Source organism: Microcaecilia unicolor, chromosome 11 (assembly GCF_901765095.1).
Source record: "Microcaecilia unicolor chromosome 11, aMicUni1.1, whole genome shotgun sequence".
Lineage (NCBI taxonomy): Eukaryota > Metazoa > Chordata > Amphibia > Gymnophiona > Siphonopidae > Microcaecilia > Microcaecilia unicolor.
Window position 1 is genome coordinate 22967076 of NC_044041.1, and position 16028 is coordinate 22983103.

At 47.0% G+C, this 16028-nt stretch overlaps 1 protein-coding gene across 1 annotated transcript in view; it reads right to left on the reverse strand.

Annotated features, from left to right (window-relative positions):
- Positions 1-16028, reverse strand: part of SEZ6L (seizure related 6 homolog like) — a 181633-nt gene that overhangs the window by 98163 nt on the left and 67442 nt on the right. Inside the window, exons 4-5 of the mRNA XM_030218263.1 lie at positions 4426-4618; positions 138-323 (exon numbers count right to left, since the gene is read on the reverse strand). Of these exons, the coding sequence (XP_030074123.1) occupies positions 138-323; positions 4426-4618 (379 nt within the window). The remainder of the gene's footprint in view (positions 1-137; positions 324-4425; positions 4619-16028) is intronic.

Below are 16028 nucleotides of genomic sequence, written 5' to 3' on the forward strand. Positions count from 1 at the left end.
CTGGGGCCCTAGAGCCTCTGGGCCCTTGGGCGCTGCCCGGTTGCCCAAATGCTCAGTCCGCCCCTGCCCCCAATCCTCCCAAACCATTCCATAAATATACATTATTCTCTGGAATCCTTAAGTTATGGGTGCAATACCTGAGCAGACAGGTTCTCTACTGCTCCAGTGGGGCTTGGATGCGTTGATGCAAGTAAGAATATTTGAGCCCTGCAGCTCGTATCCCATATGGCAGTGGAAATGGGAATGCCCACCGGCGTGAAGATCCATTACAGTGACGTCTCCGTAATCGGGCCTTCTGGGAAAGTTGCAGCTCAGCTTAAAAACTGAAAGCAAACACACACAGTATCTGACGCCAAGTTTATCTTCAGAAAGTCATTCCGCCTTCTAAGAGGGAAAGATGGGAGTGAAAGGTTTTAAGAGAAGAATAATGGCATTAGCAGCACGTCTTTAAAGGAAAGGGTGTTCGATGCAGGGGCTACATTAAAAAAAATATTTCTTCACGTAAAGGGCGGGGGGAGTGTAGATGGAGACAAAAATGGTAATCGAATTCAGGGAAGCCTGGGGCTGAGCACAGATGATGTCTAGTTGTCAACCAGTGTGGGGGAGGCGGAGCTCAATTAGGGTCAATGGATGTGCACCGGGAATGGAAATGAGCAGACTGGATGGATCTTACTATCATATATTGTGTGATTCTGCCTCTGTGTTGTTCAGATTCTTTTCATAAAATGAAAGCCTGGAGCTGCAGGCATGTAAATTTCCCAGAATTTTAGATGGATGGTACATAAATCTAATAGATGAAATGTCTTCCAGGCCATATGTGCTCAGTGTCTTGATTTTTTTTTTTCTGGGCAGCCTCATCCATGTTGCTTATATTCTATTCTATTATTTGGAACCCACCTTTCTCCCAAGGGATTCGGAGCCTTACAGTTCAATAATAAATGAGAAAAACAGCTTTAAGAAATATAAAGTATAGTTAATGTAAACAATTGAAAAAGAAAAAAAAAAAACATACATACAGTGGTGGAAATAAGTATTTGATCCCTTGCTGATTTTGTAAGTTTGCCCACTGACAAAGACATGAGCAGCCCATAATTGAAGGGTAGGTTATTGGTAACAGTGAGAGATAGCACATCACAAATTAAATCCGGAAAATCACATTGTGGAAAGTATATGAATTTATTTGCATTCTGCAGAGGGAAATAAGTATTTGATCCCCCACCAACCAGTAAGAGATCTGGCCCCTACAGACCAGGTAGATGCTCCAAATCAACTCGTTACCTGCATGACAGACAGCTGTCGGCAATGGTCACCTGTATGAAAGACACCTGTCCACAGACTCAGTGAATCAGTCAGACTCTAACCTCTACAAAATGGCCAAGAGCAAGGAGCTGTCTAAGGATGTCAGGGACAAGATCATACACCTGCACAAGGCTGGAATGGGCTACAAAACCATCAGTAAGACGCTGGGCGAGAAGGAGACAACTGTTGGTGCCATAGTAAGAAAATGGAAGAAGTACAAAATGACTGTCAATCGACAAAGATCTGGGGCTCCACGCAAAATCTTACCTCGTGGGGTATCCTTGATCATGAGGAAGGTTAGAAATCAGCCTACAACTACAAGGGGGGAACTTGTCAATGATCTCAAGGCAGCTGGGACCACTGTCACCACGAAAACCATTGGTAACACATTACGACATAACGGATTGCAATCCTGCAGTGCCCGCAAGGTCCCCCTGCTCCGGAAGGCACATGTGACGGCCCGTCTGAAGTTTGCCAGTGAACACCTGGATGATGCCGAGAGTGATTGGGAGAAGGTGCTGTGGTCAGATGAGACAAAAATTGAGCTCTTTGGCATGAACTCAACTCGCCGTGTTTGGAGGAAGAGAAATGCTGCCTATGACCCAAAGAACACCGTCCCCACTGTCAAGCATGGAGGTGGAAATGTTATGTTTTGGGGGTGTTTCTCTGCTAAGGGCACAGGACTACTTCACCGCATCAATGGGAGAATGGATGGGGCCATGTACCGTACAATTCTGAGTGACAACCTCCTTCCCTCCGCCAGGGCCTTAAAAATGGGTCGTGGCTGGGTCTTCCAGCACGACAATGACTCAAAACATACAGCCAAGGCAACAAAGGAGTGGCTCAGGAAGAAGCACATTAGGGTCATGGAGTGGCCTAGCCAGTCACCAGACCTTAATCCCATTGAAAACTTATGGAGGGAGCTGAAGCTGCGAGTTGCCAAGCGACAGCCCAGAACTCTTAATGATTTAGAGATGATCTGCAAAGAGGAGTGGACCAAAATTCCTCCTGACATGTGTGCAAACCTCATCATCAACTACAGAAGACGTCTGACCGCTGTGCTTGCCAACAAGGGTTTTGCCACCAAGTATTAGGTCTTGTTTGCCAGAGGGATTAAATACTTATTTCCCTCTGCAGAATGCAAATAAATTCATATACTTTCCACAATGTGATTTTCCGGATTTAATTTGTGATGTGCTATCTCTCACTGTTACCAATAACCTACCCTTCAATTATGGGCTGCTCATGTCTTTGTCAGTGGGCAAACTTACAAAATCAGCAAGGGATCAAATACTTATTTCCACCACTGTAAGCACAGTCTAACCCGTCCCATCGGTTTTTACCCCCCTTCTCTCAGTCAGGGTTCAGATGACATCACCAACCTCCAGTTCACCCCATAACAACATCGCATGAAAACTATCACTACTCCCATTCCCACCTTCTCCTTCATTCACATTGCTTTAGCAACTTTTGCGATATAAAACCCACTCAAAGTATTTTCTAGGAGGTCTAAAGTCTACGCCAAAGAACCGGTCTCTGGATGACTATGAGGAACCTCGAAGGCGGAAGTAAAGACACCTTTGATAGTTGACCCATTAGTAAAGTTTACACTAGGCGACCACCTACTATCCTTTAAAGAATACTAACATAATAGATCAGACACACATCTTTTAAATCTTCCATCCAGAAACAGGTCAACATCTTCACGAACATACCTTAACCTGCACCTTCCCAATTGCAAAGGACTAAAACATATCATGCATCTAACTCCCCCTACCTGGAATTACAACTCTGGAATGCTCTACCCAGATACATTCGATCAACTAGTGAGTACCTTCCCTTTAGGAAACTATTGAAAACCCATCTATTCAAACAGATTTACCCGAACGACTTGACCTATCATAAGCAACCCATCCATTTACCGGTTCATCTTATCATTAACAACAATGACTTAGAAATTACCTCCTACCAATCTTCTTACCTTCCATGCTCTTCCCCTACCTCTTCTTTATCGCTCTACGTCCTTACCTATCCCTATCCTTATCCTTTCTCTCATACCTCTTTTATCCCATTTACCTTTGTTCATTTGTCCTACCACATACCTCCTTTGCTGATTCTGATACTACAGATTTTACTCTCTTGTTACTATGTAAGCCGCATTGAGCCTGCGATGAGTGGGAAAGCGCGGGATACAAATGTAATAAATATATAAATCTATACCCCAGGATTTGATACATGTCACCCAGAGTTGCGTACTCAAATTTGCGCAGGTGCCCAAGATGCATGCAGAATTTAGTTAACAAGCCCTTAACTATCAATAACTGGGTGTTAACAATAGGCACTCATTAGCATTTTCACACACATCTAACTGCGTGCTATTCTATGAGGCATGGCGCCTAACTTTACTAGTATGTAACGCAAAATGGGGTGTGGCCACTGTTCCCTGTAAGCTAAGCAGGAGCATCAGCTATGTAGGCGCTGCCTTTGGTCTGCCCCAGAAGCTTTCTGTGTACATTGTCCCGCGTAGGTACGATGTACAGGACGTCAGACTCAGAAACTGAACGAAGCCTTGCGCCGGAAGAAGAGGACCTCGGCTGGCGGGGGTTGGGGTCCCCCGCCAGCAAAGGTAGGCGACAGCGACGGCGACTTGTCAGCGGGAGGGGGGGTCGAGAGGGTCATCGGCAGGGGGGTCCAGGGCCAAATCTACGGGGGCCCAGGCCCCCGTGGCCCCACGTAGCTACACCACTGGGCTAGATTCTATATATAGTGCCTGAAAAATCCATTTGGTAAAAAAATACGCCTAGGCGTATTCTCTAAAGTACACCTAAATTTTATAGAATCGGCTTAAATTTCTGTGCAGTATATAGAATTATACCGATCGCCTCTCCACGCGACCAAATGTGTGCACATAAATCTTAATTAATGCCAAGTAGTGCTGATAATTGCTTGTTAAAATCCAATTAACTGTGCCGATTAGCTAGATAACCAATTAAGTTATGCGCATTGTTGTAGAATAGGCTTTGATTCTGCGTGGAAATTAAGGCGCGATATATAGAATTTGGGGGTTAGTGCACTACAGCAAACAGGTCCCATAGATTTCCAATACTGCAGGAAATGGTTCCGTACCTTGATAATGAAGCTGAAAGGTCCCCATCATATCATCTTGAAATGTCCTGAAGTAAACTGAAATCGTATTGGTCGGGCTGCGGATCACCTGACCCTCCACCAAAAGCGTCTCATTGGCTAGGACCACCAACCCTTCTCCGCCAATTCCACGAATGGAAAGCTGCTCCCCTTCCGATAGGTTCACACTCTTCACCTATGTTTGGAACACAGGACAAGAATATTGACTGTTTGAAACAGAAAATAGACAGTAGCTTTTTCAAAGACTTACCCGAGAGCTATGGAATGACATTAGGGCTTGTTGTGATTTTGTTACATGCTACGTATACAATTGCAAGACTGAAATCCTCTTGGGATGGGTGAGGGTCAAAGCCCAAGTTTTCTGCAGAAATTTTTGTTAATGATTCTGTGGTACTGTTATATAGCAAGGTCCCAATAGTTTTGCAAGATGTTTTACATTGCACAGTGTGCACACAAAAGTCGTTTTTTTATTGAACATTTCTCATGTGATACGTAAACAATACTGAGACTATATACAGTGGGGGAAATAAGTATTTGATCCCTTGCTGATTTTGTAAGTTTGCCCACTGACAAAGACATGAGCAGCCCATAATTGAAGGGTAGGTTATTGGTAACAGTGAGAGATAGCACATCACAAATTAAATCCGGAAAATCACATTGTGGAAAGTATATGAATTTATTTGCATTCTGCAGAGGGAAATAAGTATTTAATCCCTCTGGCAAACAAGACCTAATACTTGGTGGCAAAACCCTTGTTGGCAAGCACAGCGGTCAGACGTCTTCTGTAGTTGATGATGAGGTTTGCACACATGTCAGGAGGAATTTTGGTCCACTCCTCTTTGCAGATCATCTCTAAATCATTAAGAGTTCTGGGCTGTCGCTTGGCAACTCGCAGCTTCAGCTCCCTCCATAAGTTTTCAATGGGATTAAGGTCTGGTGACTGGCTAGGCCACTCCATGACCCTAATATGCTTCTTCCTGAGCCACTCCTTTGTTGCCTTGGCTGTATGTTTTGGGTCATTGTCGTGCTGGAAGACCCAGCCACGACCCATTTTTAAGGCCCTGGCGGAGGGAAGGAGGTTGTCACTCAGAATTGTACGGTACATGGCCCCATCCATTCTCCCATTGATGCGGTGAAGTAGTCCTGTGCCCTTAGCAGAGAAACACCCCCAAAACATAACATTTCCACCTCCATGCTTGACAGTGGGGACGGTGTTCTTTGGGTCATAGGCAGCATTTCTCTTCCTCCAAACACGGCGAGTTGAGTTCATGCCAAAGAGCTCAATTTTTGTCTCATCTGACCACAGCACCTTCTCCCAATCACTCTCGGCATCATCCAGGTGTTCACTGGCAAACTTCAGACGGGCCGTCACATGTGCCTTCCGGAGCAGGGGGACCTTGCGGGCACTGCAGGATTGCAATCCGTTATGTCGTAATGTGTTACCAATGGTTTTCGTGGTGACAGTGGTCCCAGCTGCCTTGAGATCATTGACAAGTTCCCCCCTTGTAGTTGTAGGCTGATTTCTAACCTTCCTCATGATCAAGGATACCCCACGAGGTGAGATTTTGCGTGGAGCCCCAGATCTTTGTCGATTGACAGTCATTTTGTACTTCTTCCATTTTCTTACTATGGCACCAACAGTTGTCTCCTTCTCGCCCAGCGTCTTACTGATGGTTTTGTAGCCCATTCCAGCCTTGTGCAGGTGTATGATCTTGTCCCTGACATCCTTAGACAGCTCCTTGCTCTTGGCCATTTTGTAGAGGTTAGAGTCTGACTGATTCACTGAGTCTGTGGACAGGTGTCTTTCATACAGGTGACCATTGCCGACAGCTGTCTGTCATGCAGGTAACGAGTTGATTTGGAGCATCTACCTGGTCTGTAGGGGCCAGATCTCTTACTGGTTGGTGGGGGATCAAATACTTATTTCCCTCTGCAGAATGCAAATAAATTCATATACTTTCCACAATGTGATTTTCCGGATTTAATTTGTGATGTGCTATCTCTCACTGTTACCAATAACCTACCCTTCAATTATGGGCTGCTCATGTCTTTGTCAGTGGGCAAACTTACAAAATCAGCAAGGGATCAAATACTTATTTCCCCCACTGTATATATAACTAATAGAAATTTATATGTAACTAATAGAAATTTACAATGTGCATAAACTGTATTTAACAAGACCAGCTCTATGTTAAACTTAATTGTGAAGTGTCACTTTGGTCTTGATTAAAACATATATTCATTTTTTGAAAATAGGAAATTTTTTCATGGCTGGGTGGGTTAAAAGTCTGCATGTGCTTTTGTACCAGCTACACTGTGGGGAATTACTTACATGTGCATATTTTCCCAAGTAATTAGTAAGAACACACAATCACTTAAATCCATATAATTTTTCCTCACTCCTCACCAAATCCCCCAGACTCTCACAACTTCTTCCCTGATACCTCTCTGGATCATTCCTATCCTCTCCCAACGCTCCTGGCTCCTCCCCCAGACTTCCCAACCCCCCTCTCCACCCACCCATTTACCTATCTCTAAAGGTGTGACAAAACAGTGGGTTTCGGAACCTGAAAACTGTACTAATTATTTCATGAAGTGTATCTCTTCTAATTGGCCAGCAGATGGCGTTTGTTTTGAGTTTTAAAGCTGTTGCAGAAAAAGACATTCTCTTCTCCAGTTTCAATTTATGGAACACAATCTGCAGTACCATTGGGCAGCTACTTTCAAAATTAATGCCCTGGGCTCTGATTGGCCCTGGATTTCAAATGTAGCTTGAAGGTACTGGATTCTTCCCAGTCTTAGCCAGGGAGCGGAGAGAGAAAGATCTCTTTACTGAGACCCTGTGAGCAGTCATATGATATAACCTTGGCTTCGAACAGCTATATTTCCTGACCTCCCCAGGTACTACCCAGGTAGTAAACAAATGTTTAGACAGTTTTAGAATTGATCCATATTCAGTTACCTGTTATTGCTTACTGAGTTCACCTTTTTCGTTTCACTGTTCAAGTTCTGTGACAATTATTTAGGGGCCCTTTTACAAAGGTGCGCTGAGAAATGGCCTGTGGTACTGCAGACGCGTGTTTTGGGTGCGCGCAGAATCATTTTTCAGCGCACCTGTGAAAAAGACCTTTTTTAAAATTTTTGCCGAAAATGGACGTGCAACAAAATGAAAATTGTTGTACGTCCATTTTGGGTCTGAGACCTTACCGCCAGCCATTGACCTAGTGGTAAAATCTCACGTGGTAACTGGGCAGTAATGACCTACATGCATCAAATGCCACTTGGCGCGCGACCAATACGCGCGTTTCAAAATAAACATAAATTTTTGGACGCACTTATCGGATGTATGCCAAAAATGAAATTACCGCAAGAGCCACGCGGTAGCCGAGTGATAACTCCATTTTGGCATGCGTTGGGTGTACTTAGACGCTTATCCTGCTTATTTTTGAAAGAGAAGGCCGGCCATTTTCTGACACAAATTGGGAGATGGCCGGCCATCTCTCAAGTCCAGCCAAATCAGCATAATCGAAAGCCGATTTTGGCTGGCCTCAACTGCAGTCTGTCGCGGCGCCAGCCAAAGTTCAAGGGGGTGTGTTGGCAGTGTACCGAAGGCAGGACGGGGGCGTGGTTAAGAGATGGACGCCTTCGCCCGATAATGGAAAAAAGAAGGCCGGCCCTGACGAGCATTTGGCTGGTTTTACTTGGTCCATTTATTTTTAGGACCAAGCCTCAAAATGTTGCCCCAACTCAACAGATGACCACTGGAGGGAATCGGGGATGACCTCCCCGTACTCCCCCAGTGGTCACCAACCCCCTCCCACCCTAAAAAACAAACAAACATTTTTTGCCAGCCTCTATGCCAGCCTCAAATGTCATACCCAGCTCCATGACAGCAGTATGCAGGTCCCTGGAGCAGTTTTAGGGGGTACTGCAGTGCACTTCAGGCAGGCAGACCCAGGCCCATCCCCCCCTACCTGCTACACATGTGGTGGTAAATGGGAGCCCTCCAAAACCCACCCGAAACCCACTGTACCACATGTAGGTGCCCCCCTTCACCCTTAAGGGCTATGGTAGTGATGTACAGTTGTGGGGAGTGGTTTTTGGGGGGGATTTGGGGGGGGCTCAGCACCCAAGGGAAGGGAGCTATGCACCTGGGAGCTATTAATGAAGTCCACTGCAGTGCCCCCTAGGATGCCCGGTTGGTGTCCTGGCATGTCAGAGGGACCAGTGCATACGAATGCTGGCCTCTTCCACGACCAAATGCCTTGGATTTGGCCGGGTTTGATGGCCGGCATCGGTTTCCATCTCTGACATATGGCCGGCCCCAACCGTATTATCGAAACGAAAGATAGCCGGCCATCTTGTTTTGATAATACGGTTCGGGACACCTCTTTACGGCGCCGGCCTTAGAGAAGGCCGCCTATATAGATGGCCGGCGCCGTTCGATTATGCCCCTCCACGTGGCTTTAGTAAAAGGACCCCTATGGTTTTCTTTGATATTATGTGATTGTTATTGTTTATTCTTTATGTCCTGATATTGTGAATGTTTTTTTATTGTAACCTGCTTTGATTTTAAAGTGGGATATAAATCCACTAAATAAATAAATAAATAAATAACCAAAATATCTGATACTAACAATAAAACATTTATGTTTAAGACAATGACATGTGAGATCTTATAGGTTTTTATACCTCTTAATACAAATATGACAGGTAACAAATCGATTTATCCAAATGCCTTTTGAAATAAAAAAAAAGCCTTGAGCTGTTTTCTAAAAATAAGATAAGACTCCAATTTACACAAATCAGCTTTCCTGCCCTGAAATCCCTCCATCTCTGGGAACAGTGTTTCCCCAAGGCTAAGTCCAATCATTTTTTAAAACATGCTGACTAGATTTATCCTCTGAGGAAAAGGCTGTTTCCACCCCACCAATTTAGCTGGAAAATGTTCTTTCCAAGCATGTTTTTATGTGTGTAGCACAGCTTCACTAGACCTAGGAACACTAGATTGTTATAAAACCTACAATTAATAAATTAAATGAATATTATAACTTAAATTCCTTTTAAACAGCAGTTTGTGCAAAACATACACATATCCACTGCTAACTCCAGGCTTCGCTCCTTTTCTCTCGCGGCACCTTACGCCTGGAATAGACTTCCTGGACCTATACGTCTAGCTCCATCTCTACCTGTTTTCAAATCTATGCTGAAAACCCACCTTTTCACTGCTGCTTTTAGCTCCTAGCCACAATTGCCCTCCCCTTGTCCCTTCCTCCCTTCTCACCCATTACTTCCCTCACCCATAACTGACTTGTCTGCCTGTACAGGGCCGTGCCGATGCGGTAAGCAGGGTAAGCGCCGCAGGGGGGCGCTATCCTCTGGGGGGCGCCACCGCTGCGTGCTTACCCTGCCCTCCCGCTCCCATGTAGGAACTGCCCGCCCTCTTCTCCCCCCCAAGATCCCGTTCCTTTTTTTTTTCTTTTAAATTTACCTTCCTCCGGCAGCGCAGCGTCAGTGAAGGAGACGGCGCTCCCAGTCCCGACATCTCTAGCCTTCCCTTGTTCGCTGCTCACTGCCCCGCCTTCTTCTGACGTCAGCAGCGAACAAGGGAAGGCTAGAGACGTTGGGACTGGGAGCGCTGCCTCCTTCACTGACGCTGCGCTGCCGGAGGAAGGTAAATTTAAAAGAAAAAAAAAGGAACGGGATCTTGGGGGGGAGAAGAGGGCGGGCAGTTCCTACATGGGAGCGGGAGGGCAGGGGAGCGAGGGGAATCGCTGCCTTGGAGCCAGGCAGGTGCGGGGGGGGGGGGGGGGGGGCGCCAACTGGTAGTCTGCAGGGGGGCGCCAGAGACCCTTGGCACGGCCCTGTGCCTGTATTACTTAGATTGTAAGATCTTCTGGGCAGGGACTGTCTCTTTGTATCAGGTGTTCAGCGCTGCGTGCGTCTGGTAGTGCTATACAAATGCTAATAATAATAATATCACTATGGAATGACCAACCAAAGACATTAACCTCAGGATTCTACATATGGTGTCTAAAATTGGGCACCAGTCCAAGATGTATGCCCAATTAAATTAGGCTAAAGAGTCAATCAGTGCAACTAATAGGAGTGGAGTAGGAGTAGCCTAGGGGTTAGTGCAGTGGACTTTGATCCTGGGGACCTGGGTTCAATTCGCACTGCAGCTTCTAGTCACACTGGGCAAGTCACTTAACCCTCCATTGCCACAGGTACAAATAAATATCTGTATATACTATGTAAACCGCTTTGAATGTTAGTTGCAAAAACCACAGAAAGGCAGTATATCAAGTGCCATTAACAAGATTCCATAATCTCAAAGAGCGGCAGCATTCCATGTAGAACCCCAAAGAATAGCAAGATTCCGGAATCCCAAGGAGTGGAGGAGTAGCCTAATGGTTAGTTAGTGCAGCAGACTGATCCTGGAGAACTGGGTTCAATTCCCACTGCAGCTCCTTGTGACTCTGGGCAAGTCACTTAACCCTCCATTGCCCCTGGTACAAAATAAGTACCTGAATATATGTAAACCGCTTTGAATGTTAGTTGCAAAAACCTCAGAAAGGCAGTATATCAAGTGCCATTAACAAGATTCCATAATCTCAAAGAGCGGCAGCATTCCATGTAGAACCCCAAAGAATAGCAAGATTCCGGAATCCCAAGGAGTGGAGAAATAGCCTAATGGTTAGTGCAGCAGACCGATCCTGGAGAACTGGGTTCAATTCCCACTGCAGCTCCTTGTGACTCTGGGCAAGTCACTTAACCCTCCATTGCCCCAGGTACAAATAAGTACCTGTATATACTATGTAAACTGCTTTGAATGTAGTCATAAAATCCACAGAAAGCAACTTTGATCCTGGGGAACTGGGTTCAGTTCCCAGTGTAGCTCCTTGTGTAACATAAGTACCTGTATATAATATATAAACCACTTTGATTGTAAACACAGGAAGGTGGAATATCAAGTCCCAATCTCCATTTCCTAATTGGAAACAGAATTTACTTGTGATGCAAAGACCACCTCATAAGGAAGTTACAGACTGCCCAAAATACAGTAGCCAGACTTATATTTGGAAAATTATGATTCGAAAGCATCAAACCCCTTCGAGAAAAGCCACATTGGCTCCCAATCAAAGAACGTATTACTTTCAAAGTCTGCATCCTGGTCCACAAGATTATCTATGGCGATGTCCCGGGATATATGTATGACCTCATAGACCTGCCAAACAGCAAAACAAAAATGTACCAGAAGCCTTAAATCTTTACCAAATCAATTTATGGATCCAGCTTCTCCTATATAAGTACGCAACTCTGGAATGCACTACCAAAAGCCGTAAAGACAACGTACGACCACCTCAGCGTCGGGAAATCACTAAAGACCAACTTATTCGAAAAGGCATACCCTTCTGATCAAGCTTAAATGCTTAACTCAGCAATACAACAAACAAAAACTTATCATGATCACTATATAACCCTTCTCTGTGATTCCCTACTGTGTTTGTAACATATTTATTTCACTGACTACCAACATTATTCTGTATTTGTTTCATCACCGAAGGTAGATACCGCCTCACGGTATTAGGTAAGCCACATTGAGTCTGCAAATAGGTGGGAAAATGTGGGGTACAAATGTAACAAATAAATAAATATTTGGCACTGATCAACACCAATTTGGAGCTGGGCATACATTTTGCTATGTGCTATTCCATAACCATTTGCGTCCAAATCCTATAGCATGCAAGCCAAAGGGGGTGTGGCCCTAGGAGGTGCATGGGTGCCCAAATTGAGTGCCAGCAATTATACCTGGATTTAGCAGGCATAAGTCCCTGGTGCCCAAATTGGGCGTTGAAATCAGCGCTCAATACTATTCTATAATGGGTGCTCATGTTTGAGTGTCCATTAAAGAAAACAATTAAGGGCTAGATTCTATATATGGCAGGGGCGTAGCTAGGTGGGGCCACGGGGGCATGGGCCCCTGCAGATTTAGAGCTGGCCCCCCTGCTTTCACCCCCCCACATTCGACCCCCCCCCCCCGCCGCCGCCAACCCTCCCCCATTGCCGCCATCAGGTACCTTTGCTGGCAGGGATCCCCAACCCCCGCCAGCCGAAGTCCTCTTCAGTGCCGGTCTCCGGCGCGTTGCTGATGTGGATTCTGTTTCTGTGAGTCCTGACACGTAGCGTGCAGGATGTCAGGACTCACAGAAACAGAATCCAGATCAGCAAACGTGCCGGACTCGGAGACCGGTGTTGAAGGGGACTTCGGCTGGCGGGGGTTGGGAGAGGTACCTGGTGGTGGAGGGGGAGGGTTGGCGGCGGCAGGAGGGGGGTCGAAAGGGATGGGGAGGGTCGGCGATGCCGGGGGGAGTCAAAAGTGGCGGGGGGGGGGGGGGGGTCGGCGGTGCCGGGGGGGCTAAAATGTGTCCCCTCACTTCGGGCTCTGGACCTCCTCCCACCGAAGTCTGGCTATGCCCCTGCTGCAACCCCTCAACTATGCGACTTGCAATTTAAGCGCACCACGTTACAGAATATGCTTAGCGAGTTGTGCGCGTAAATGTTCATTTATTTATTTGTTACATTTGTATCCCACATTTTCTCACCTATTTGTAGGCTCAATGTATTAAAAAATACAATCCATACAAATCAATTTGTGCATATATAAATGACAAACATTTACAGCTAAGATATAAAAAAAACAATGACACCACAAATAATATGTGCTGAAAGCAAGGGACTCACTGCTGTGCCCCCAGGCAATTAGCCACAGCAGTGATAACCTGAAATTCTACCTTCCGGACACTAGATGTCAGCAGTAATACTGCCAATGAACTCAGAACAAGTGCCCTTTCCACCTGATAAGTTCCTCAGCTCGGCTGATTGGCTTTTTTCCCACTAAACGAGATCTGATTGGATGAAGTGTGTGCAATGTGTGTGTGTGGGGGTGGGGGGGAGAAGAGGGGTAGAGCACACAGAGAGCAATGGGTGGGGGAGGGGGAGAGAGAGAATATTAGACTGCAGCTTAGCTCTACCGCCCAGCAGTGTTGCCAGGTGGGCGGTTTTCCCGCCCAATTGGGCGGTTTTCTGCGACCCGCCGTATGAAATTTTTGCCCGCAGCGGGTCACGGTTTTTTGGGCTTCTTTTTTTTCTTTTCCGCGGTTTTTCGGGCGGTTTTTTCGGCCGCGGGGGGCGGGGTTAGTGACGTTTTGGGTGGGGTTAGTGACGTTTTGGGCGGGGCCAATGACATAGGAGGCGGGGCCGATGATGGGGGAGGCGGGGCCGGTGACGGGGGAGGCGGGGCCGGTGACGGCGGGGGCGGGGTTGATGACGGCGGGGGCGGGGGTGATGACGCGGGGGTGGGGGTGTCAGGGGCGGGGTTTGAGTTTGGGCGGGTTTTGGGCGGTTTTTACGCTGGATTGGGTGGGAAAAAAATTTTCCACCTGGCAACACTGCCGCCCAGAGAGCAGCTGCTTTCAGCACAGTTGCTGGCTGTTGACTGTGATTCTGTGGTGGGCAAATAGCCACTGTGTATTGACTGTGGCAACCAATTGTGTGACATCAGAATCACCACCTTGTATCTACAGAGAGAAGGATGAAACTACAGCATTGCACCTTTTACAGGAAAGAACTCCAGGTGCCAGTTTTAGATGATTTTGTCATAGGACAACATGGAAGAAAAGAGAGCATACCTCTCCTGCTTTCTTCACGTGCTTTTTAATGCCTTGTGGAGTGTAATTTTATAAAGGGCTGCCTATATTTAGAACCTATTTGGAGAAGAGGCCGATCAAATTTCAGTTTTGGTTTTGGCACCAAAACCAGCCCGAAATAAGTATTTGGTCTTGTTTTGGTTTTTGGCTGAAAATACCAGTGCATTTTCAGGAAACCAAAACTTTGTGCTGTGTTCCCATAGCGCTCTCTCACCTGCCCAAACAGAGTTATGTCACACTCCTTCCCCACTTCCAGCCATAGGTCGCTCTTCTGGGCCTACCTTAGTCTAGTAGTCGGGGCAGAAGTGATTGCCAGTTACTCCTGCCAGTGTTGCCATATAAAAAAAAAAAATTCCCACCCAAAACAGCCCAAACCCCGCCCCAAAACCGCACACACCCCACCCCCGACATCATCACCCCCGCCCCTTCCGTCATCACCCCCACCCTCGCCGTCATCAACCCCGCCACTTCCGTCATCACCCCCGCCCCCGCCGTCATCAGCCCCACCCCTTCTGTCATCACCCCGCCCCCATCATCGCCCCGCCCAATACGTCACCTCGCCGCGCCCAATATGTCACCAAACCCCGCCTCTGTCGCCGTTAGCCCCACCCCCCCGCCGGCCGAAAAACCGCCCCAAACCCGCGCGAAACAAAAAAAACAAGCCCAAAAAACCGCAACCCGCCGCGGGCAAAAGTTTCCCGCGGCGGGTTGCGGAAAACCGCCCAATTGGGCGGGAAAACCGCCCATCTGGCAACCCTGACTCCTGCTCATGTTGTCTTCGCTGTCAAAATGGCTGCCATGATCTTATGCGGCAGTCTTGTGAGACTGCTGCTAGAAGTCACGGCAGCCATTTTGAGATGGGAGGCGGCACGGGCAGGACCAACTGAATGTGGCACCTCAGTATGTTAGAGGGCGACCAAAACTGGGATTCTCAGTTTCAACCAAAACCAAAACAGCAACCAAAATTTGCAGTATGGTTTTGGCTACACCCTCGACCCCCTCCCCCATCATCACTCTCAAAGCCCCCTTCCCATCCCCCTCACAATCACTCTCGGTGCCCCCCCCCCTTCACCCACCAGCTGAAGGCCTTCCCCAGTCCTACCTTTAAATCTCTTGATGGTTTATTGGCTCTTCAGGGAATGAGCCATCCCCAGTCGCTCTTGGCCCAACTGATTGAGCAGCCAAAATAGCAGCGAGGACGTCCCCCGGCAGTCTTGCGAGACTGCTGTGGTGGACATCTTGGGAATGGAAGCAACATAAGCAGGAGCAATCTAAGTCGCTCCTCCTTATGCTGTTTCCAATCTCAAAATGGCTGCCAGGACCTCCTGCAACAGTCTCGTGAGGCTGCCACAGGAAGTCCCAGCAGCCGTTTAAGCTGTGGAATCGGTGGAGGCAAAGAGCGACTAGGGATCACTCTTGCCCTGAAGAGCCACTAAGCCACCAGGAGACTGAAAGGTAGACCTAGGGAGCCTTTGGGTTGTGGATGGTGGGTGGGTGGAACGAGTCATCACATGGGGGGGAGGGGGGTTCAGTTTCAGCTGAAAATGCACTGTCATTTTTGGCTGAAAGCCGAACCCAGATTTTGGTCGGTTTCAGTGGTGAAACAGAAATTAAGTCAGTCTCTATAGTTTGTATCTACAGAATTCTCTAATTTATGTGAATAAATATGGGACCCGCCCATGCCTCACCCATGTTCCTCCCCCTGTGCATGCTTCCTTGCATTCACATGCTAAGTGACTTGCACACAAAAGTCATAGTATACTGATTAGTGCCCAACTAGCACTTGCATAAGCACTAATATTTCTAAGCTCCATGGAGCAAGATCTGTATTTTATATGTATCTATACTGCACTTCATACGTGTGGCAACAGTAGA